An 8,214-nucleotide genomic window follows, 5' to 3' on the forward strand; every position below is an offset into this window, starting at 1 on the left:
CAAGATAGTAATGTGGTCTGTGGTGGTGCTCGAGGAGTTAAGAACAACAATGGTAGTCCGTTGTGCTATTGTGGGATGAAATGTGTTATCAGAACTGCAAGAACAGTCAAGAACAGAGGCAAGCAATTTTGGGGCTGCCCTAAGTTCAAGGTAAGGTTTTTTGTTGGGTTTTTCGTTGTTCTTATTTTCAGTTCCAGGGTGCCCTGATTGGTGTTTTGTTGTACAGAATGGTGGTGAAGATGGTGGTTGCAATTATTTCACATGGTATGCAGATCATGGGGTTATTGAAACGGAAACCAGTGCAAAGTGTGAAGGCAAGTCTGAGTGTTTGCTGAACAGAGAAGCAATGGAAGGTGGATGGAAGATTATAAGTGATTTGGACTGCTCTGTGAAGAAATTGGGAATTAGGCTTAATGTACTGTTAGGGATTGTCTGTGTTCTTGTTGTGGTGAACATTATTGTACTTACAATAGTGTTTTTTCGTTCACCATCACCATGATTTCATTGTACTTATGATGGGATGTACTTAGAATGCAATGAACCAAAGTTATTTTGACTATAAAAGTTTGTATTGTTTGTAATTTTTGGTCATATATGTGACGCTCGTTCTTATGATGGAATGTACTTCATGTTGATTTTGCATGTTTTCTCAGTTAGCGAGCGTCCGTTCGGTTTTAATTTGGGTTGAATCTTAAAGCGTTCGGTCTGTGTGGTAGTGTTTGTGAGCGTTCGGTTTTGACGTTTTGTTATACTAGTGATTGTAACGTTCGGCAGACTCGAGTAACTTGTAGGCGTTCGTTCCTTATATGTGATGTTGATTTTGCATGTTTTCTCAGTTAGCGAGCGTCCGTTCGGTTTTAATTTGGGTTGAATCTTAAAGCGTTCGGTCTGTGTGGTAGTGTTTGTGAGCGTTCGGTTTTGGCGTTTTGTTATACTAGTGATTGTAACGTTCGGCAGACTCGAGTAACTTGTAGGCGTTCGTTCCTTATATGTGATGTTGATTTTGCATGTTTTCTCAGTTAGCGAGCGTCCGTTCGGTTTTAATTTGGGTTGAATCTTAAAGCGTTCGGTCTGTGTGGTAGTGTTTGTGAGCGTTCGGTTTTGGCGTTTTGTTATACTAGTGATTGTAACGTTCGGCAGACTCGAGTAACTTGAAGGCGTCCGTATCTAGCGTTCGGTTTTAATTTGGGTTGAATCTTAAAGCGTTCGTTCTGTGTTGTTATTTCTGAGTCATGCCCAGAGCAAAACAGTTTTTTAATTAAGCTGAAGTAGTACATCAATGCACAGCAAAACAGTTCTTTAATATCAACATAACATCAATGCACACAACAGATAAATGGAACCAAATGAAGCATATCTGCTGAAATTTAATTAAGCTGAAGTTCCTACATAAAAGTGCTGTCATACAGACCAGAATATTACATCAGCTATCAATATGAAGTTCCATCAGTTAATATCAACTGCAGTACCAAAAATATTACAAATTTGCATCAGTTAATTCCTACTTTCTACTACGGTTGATTCCCAGAGTGATGTGCTGATGTACTGGGCTGATGTGCTGATGTACAGAATATTTCAGATTGTTGAGTGGATGGAGTTGCTTGGGTTGCTGATGTACTGGGCACAGTTCCTGGTTGGGTTGCTGATGGGCAACGAGTTCTGTTATGGCCATGTTCTCTACATATGCCACATCTCTTTTGCAAGCCAGATTTGGTCATTCTTGATTCATCCTTCCTCATTTCCCATTGCTCTAGCCTTCGTTTTCTCTTTGGTCGTCCAGGCATTACTCTTTTGTGTGGTGGAGACACATCAGGATATGGAGTAATGTTCCACATGTTGGCTCCATTTAAGGGATATATGATTGTTGAATATGTCTCCTCATATTTGGACTTCATGTAGCAAGACTCAATAAATTGTTCTCCATCAATGTTGAGGAACTTCATTGCAGCCAATGAATGACAACAGGGGATTCCAGTCATCATCCAAGTTCTGCATGTGCATGAGGACTCATCTAGGTTGACTACAAACTTATCTCCATTGTTAGACATGTGACGAACTTCGAATAGCTTGTTGCCTGACCAACTGTGTACAAGAAGACAACAATAATTATTAGGCACAGTAGTAAATTAATATATAACATAGAAGTGATTACTGAAATTTACCTAGGAATCCAATTTTGAGTTAAATGACATTCCTTTCTAAATCTGGATAGAATCTTGGGACAGATGGATCCAGTAAATGATGATAGGCTTGACCTGTTCTTTGCCCATCTTTGCATGAGGTAAAGCCGTATCGTCTCCAACATCGTAATGATGGGTTTACTCCTGGCAGAAACGAGGACACTGTTGAAGCCCTCACTCATATTGTTTACTAAGGTGTCAGATTTAGCTCTTTCAGTGAACCTTGATCTTGACCAATACCTACAACAAATAATACAATTATTATTAACATTATACGAATAAGGAATATGTTATACTTTTGAAGACTAACCTTGGAGGGATGGCAATCAAATGCTTATAAGCATCTTCGTTTACTGCTCTTATGTTTCTCATTTCCATCTCCCATGTTTGTGGATGTGTGGCTGTAGCTGCCCTCCACATTAAACGCTTCAGGTTTTTACCAGGGTATTTCTTCCTGAAGTTGGCATACATATGCCTCACACAAAACCTTTGATCAACTCCAGGAAGCAATTCATCTATTGCATGAAGTAGACCCTGCAAACAATATACTAGTAATGAATACAGGCAACAAATACTTAACAACCTCAAATTAAAATGTACAAATTAATATTACCTTCTGCTGGTATGATATAAAGGTAAATGTGGAACAAATTTCAGCCCCTCCAAGGTCATCTACCAACAGTTCCAGGAACCACTTCCATGACTCCTTGTTCTCAACTTCAACAACACAGTATGCAATTGGCAACATCTGCTCATTCCCATCTCGGCCCACAGCTGTTAACAACTCACCACCATACTTACCTTTCAAAAATGCTCCATCTAAACCAATAATTGGCCTGCATGACATAAAATTGTCTTTGCAAGCCTTTAAACATACATAGAATCTCTTGAAAATGACTTTACCCCCCACATCCTCAACCTTTAGTTTCACTGTTGACCCAGGATTTTTGGCCACCAACTCATGGGCATAATCATATAACCTTTTATACTGTTCTTTGAAAGAGCCATCAATTTGCTCTGTTGCTATGTTTTTGGCCCTATAGGCCATACACCTAGAAATACCAATGTTCCATTTCCTTTGAATTTTTTCCCTTATATCCACACCCTTAACTGTAGGATTATCTCTAATAGTATTGTGTATCTTTTTGCTCAACCACTTGGCATCAATTAATTTAAGGTTGAACTCCCTGCTACAAGTATGGTTGTCCACCATTGTTCTCAACTGCCATGTTTTCACTGCCTTCATATAACCAAAATATAACTTTCAAGGGCATTCACCTTTTGCACCCACACACTTCAACCTGATTCTTTGTTTATCATTCTTAACAAAGTGTATATTTCTTCCATTATCCAACGCATAATCTTTTATAGCCTCCAAAATGTCTTGCTTTTCAGCAAAATATATCCCAACTTCCCACTTAAAGTCAACCATACTTTTTGGCAACACAAATGTTGGAAAACTCCCATAACCCTCTACACTAGAACATGGTCCACTAGAGTCACTTTCTGCTCCACTAATTAATTTTTCAGATTCCCACTCATCATCTGATAAACCTCTATCACAACCAACATTTGACATACTTTCTGCTCCACTTTCTGCTCCACTAATTAATGGTCCACTAGAGTCATTTGACATACTTTGGACTTCCACTTCCACATTTCCCTCGAACTCTGCATGTATATCATCATCTATATCACAACCAACATTGATATCAACAAGCCCCTCCAACCACTCATTATTTCCATCACCACTACCATTCTCAAAAGAGGAATTCCAACTTCGAATTTCCACATCTGCTTCAACTTCATTCTGTTCTACACCTTCATGTTCACCATCACCATCAACCTCTTCCTCCATAACAGCCTCAACTTCCACTTCTTCACCATCCCCACCAACTTCCTGAACTTGTTCAACTACAACAACCTCTTCCTCCATAACAGCCTCAACTTCAACTTGTTCACCCATCTCTTCCAACACACAACCAACTTGTTCAACTCCAACAACATCTTCCTCCATAACAGCCTCAACTTCCACTTGTTCACCCATCTCTTCCAACACACAACCAACTTGTTCAACTCTAACAACCTCTTCCTCCATAACAGCCTCAACTTCCACTTGAAGTCCATCAACCTCTTCCTCCATTACAGCCTCAACTTCCACTTCTTCACCCCTCTCTTCAACTTCTCCTTCATCATTACCAACATGTTCCAGCATATGTATGACTTCGGGTTCAGAAACAGGGTGTATCAAAAACACATGGACCTCACCATTCAGCCTAGCTAAATTAACCATATGCATGGCACCAGTGTCATCACACAGACGCTCTAACTTATCATCCAAAATTGAAGCCCCTCCTACAGAGTACCACATATCTTTAAGCCCATCGTATCCCAAAGACTTCACTACACTAACAATCACGAAATAACTCCAAACATCTGGGTCAAACATAAACCTAGATGTCTCCCCCCCTTCATACTTAAGCTTCCCATCGTTAACTAATTTCCCTCCATGGTGAAAGACAACCTCAATATCCTCGTCCATGATGCAAAACACTATATATAAGTATTTGTACACCTATAATATAATCAATTCACGACAAAACATGTATTAAAACCGTAACCAAAACACACTCACACACACAGAAAATTATCACTTTAAACATGGGGGGCATGGGGGGACCACAACATTGCAATAAAAAATGGAACACAATCCGACCAACGGGACCACAACATTGCAATAAAAAATAATACACAATACATAGACGGGGACCACCACCCAACATCGCAAGATAAAGGTTTCTAACAAAACCAAACTTTTACTGACCTGGCCACTCCAGATTGCAACTGAAGAAGGTCCCACAACTCCGATGAGGACGACGACAACTGCACACTCTCTGAAGGTCAACCTTAATTCAACCCTAAATACCCAAATTGATACCCCAATTTTCTGAAATGAAATCAACTTTGGACGAACCGAACCTTAGAAGTACTGAGAAGAATCCCTAATTTGATATCCACGTGCTTTTTACTTATAAAACAATTCTTTTCTTTTTACTTATAAAATATTCAATTTCCACGTGCCCCACTGCTCCTGCTCTCTTCAACCACGTCAGATCACACGTCCACAACAGCGTGCCACGTCAAACACACCGTAACGCCGTTTGACACTATTTAACGGAAAGGATCGATTTGTTGCAATTTTCATAAAATTGGGACCCAATTGATATTTTCAGAAAGAAAGGGACGAAATTGAGATTCCATGGGAAAATAGGGACTTAGTGAATGATTAAACCTATAAATGAATATTAATATACTTAATTTTTTAAATTAAGTATGAGAATGAATGGAGAGAAATAAATTTAATAACAACCATTCTTTATCTAATTATCATAAACGGTAATCACTATTATATTTGCACATAAAAATAGAATGAATTTTATGACGTGGAATGCGTACAAAGACGTATATTTATCAAATACAATGCATGTAAAATAATTTAAGTAGGTATATTTAGCTTATTAGATAATTTAATTTTAGACGTTTAATATATTATTTTATATATGTAAAAGCAGTTCAATTTTGTTTATCCTTACAATTTTACATTCACTTTGATTGTAGCAGAACACATTTCTAATTAAATAAACTTTTTTGTACTTAATTTTCAATTTATACCTATATCTAGTTGTGTGTCTCTAGTTGTCTGCCTGTGATTCACAAAACATCACATGTTTATAACTTTATTTACAAACACAGCATATGGCTACAAGATGTTTCATAAATGAAAGAAATTGAATGATTTAAATTTAAAGTTCTTAATTAAAAGATGAGTTTAAATAAATTCAACAACGCTAAGCTTTTATTCAACTGTAGTAATTAATCCATAAAAAATTAGATGTATCATTATAGATGCTGGCATCTGCAGAAACTCTTCCCATATATTTTATCATGTTACGTGTGAGCAAAACTTTCAGAACATGCCTGTGGAGGAAATTTCTCGACTGAGAAACAAAACTATGTACATTAAAAATTAATGTCAAAACATATTATTTTAGTGTTTTATCATCCATTAAAATAAAAATTGAATATGAAGATAAAGTAGGAAAATAAACAGGTAAAGAATAAGTTTTGGTCTTTTATATTTGGTAACTCTGAACTAACCTTTTAACTAGTTTAAAATTTACAAGAAAATTAGTATATAATTTTATAAAATTTAGATACTAAAAAATATATTTAACATTATTTAAATATTATATATAATTTCTTCTTATGAAAATGTAATTAATTTTTTTATCGCAAAATATTTTATTACAGATTTAATTTCAAATATAACGTTGAATTTAATGAGAAGTATAATAGTATTACTAAATTTTATGAATTAGAAGTGAATAATTATGAATGTTAGGTGAATTTGGCACTATAAATTGAGATGGCTAAATTATCATTTTCCATCAACTTTCACCATGAATTGTCTCAAAGTTTTTTTCATCCTTTCTCTCTTCTTTTGTGGTTCGGTAGTAGGTTTTCAGTACTGGAAAATGGCACAAACTTGGCCAAGAGGCTTTTGTAAGTATAACACCTGCGATGCCTCAACAACCAAACCATTCAAATTTACTATACATGGACTGTGGCCCTCTGATTATGGGAAGCAACAACCAGAGTTTTGCTCTGTTAGCAAAAATTCATCTATTTACTTGGTAAGTTTTTGATTTCTTAATAATATTATGTTGGTGTTATATAATCAGAAGATGACTTTTTTTTTTTTCTGTTATTAGACTAAGGAATTAGTTACTAAACTTGATCAAGATTGGCCAAGTTATACTACTATTCGGACAAACAAAGAATTCTGGTCTCATGAATGGAGCAAACATGGATCGTGTTCAAACATGTCAGAAATTGATTATTTCAAGCTGGCCTTAGATATATATGCAAATAACGATATCCAACAAATACTTGGATATTCAAATATATTGCCTGGCAACACTTACGAAGTAAACAAAATTATCCTAGCCATAAGGACATCCCCAATTGGTGTTGAACCACAACTGAAATGCGAAAATGGGGATTTAATTGAAATACGTCTATGTTTGAATAACAACCCTATTCCCCAGTACATCAACTGTCCTTCTCGACCATCCTCAACTTGTCCTATCAATGTAAGCTTTATCTAAAATATAATATAATCAATGAATAAACAATTACAAAATTTAATAAATTCTGTTTCCACTTTGTACACAATTAGATAATTTATTTTTTGTTCGGTCCTTTAGAATTTCTAACTAGCTAAAATAAAGAGCCTACTTGTATTTAGGTAAGACTAAAATAAATTCAACTACATTAAGCTCTTCTTGAACTCTACTTATTAGTCCATAAAAATTGTATTTTTATACAAAAATTAACTTGAACCATGTAATAGTGTAATTTACAAACACTAAATTCTTAGTTTTAATACAAAATTGGAGTGCATAAACACATGTATGTCTGGGTCACGTAAAATAATTTAGGAAACTAATTTTAGTTCATAAGATAGTTCATTTTAAACCTTTAAAAGTGATTCAAAATTCTAAAAGCAGTTCAATGAATAAACACAATAGATCATTTAACAGTTATAAGATGCTGGTAAAAGAAATAATTTTAATGAATAAATTTAAAGTTCTTAATTAAATCATCATTTTCTAAAATGTAAAAGGCTAGCTAATAGGAGAAGGGTATTATAATATTCTTCTTTACGACTTATTTTAAGAATAAAATAGTTTACAATCATACAAATGCCATTACTTAAACCATTATGATGACAACTTTACGTGTTGTCTAATTTTAAAAGAATAATAATTTTATGTCTAAAACAAAACAATTTTTTTGAAGCGAACAAATTTATAGAATGAATTTTATAACATGTTTTATGTACTTGATTAATAGTGAAATGCGTACAAAGATGTAAATTTATCTAATATGGATGCAGTTAAGCGAACAAATTTATAGAATGAGTTTACCAGATAATTTAATTTTAAACATTTAAAAGTATTTTACATATGTA

The 8,214-nt window shown here is 35.0% G+C and overlaps 2 protein-coding genes across 2 annotated transcripts; one reads left to right on the forward strand and one right to left on the reverse strand.

Moving 5' to 3' along the window:
- Nucleotides 1-1,511: 1,511 nt before the first annotated feature.
- LOC128197479 (uncharacterized) lies at nucleotides 1,512-3,393 on the reverse strand. Its single transcript, XM_052879529.1, has 4 exons — nucleotides 2,794-3,393; nucleotides 2,491-2,714; nucleotides 2,163-2,420; nucleotides 1,512-2,082 (listed from the first exon to the last, which is right to left on the reverse strand). The coding sequence occupies exons 1-4, from the start codon at nucleotides 3,391-3,393 to the stop codon at nucleotides 1,512-1,514; spliced, it is 1,653 nt and encodes a 550-aa protein (XP_052735489.1).
- A 3,253-nt stretch (nucleotides 3,394-6,646) lies between these two features.
- On the forward strand, nucleotides 6,647-7,380 carry LOC128197578 (uncharacterized). The gene is made up of 2 exons (XM_052879672.1): nucleotides 6,647-6,874; nucleotides 6,953-7,380. Exons 1-2 carry the CDS (start codon nucleotides 6,716-6,718, stop codon nucleotides 7,346-7,348), a joined length of 555 nt encoding a protein of 184 aa, XP_052735632.1. The 5' UTR covers nucleotides 6,647-6,715; the 3' UTR covers nucleotides 7,349-7,380.
- The last annotated feature ends 834 nt before the right edge of the window (nucleotides 7,381-8,214 follow it).

This window comes from Vigna angularis, chromosome 6 (genome assembly GCF_016808095.1).
Source record: "Vigna angularis cultivar LongXiaoDou No.4 chromosome 6, ASM1680809v1, whole genome shotgun sequence".
Lineage (NCBI taxonomy): Eukaryota > Viridiplantae > Streptophyta > Magnoliopsida > Fabales > Fabaceae > Vigna > Vigna angularis.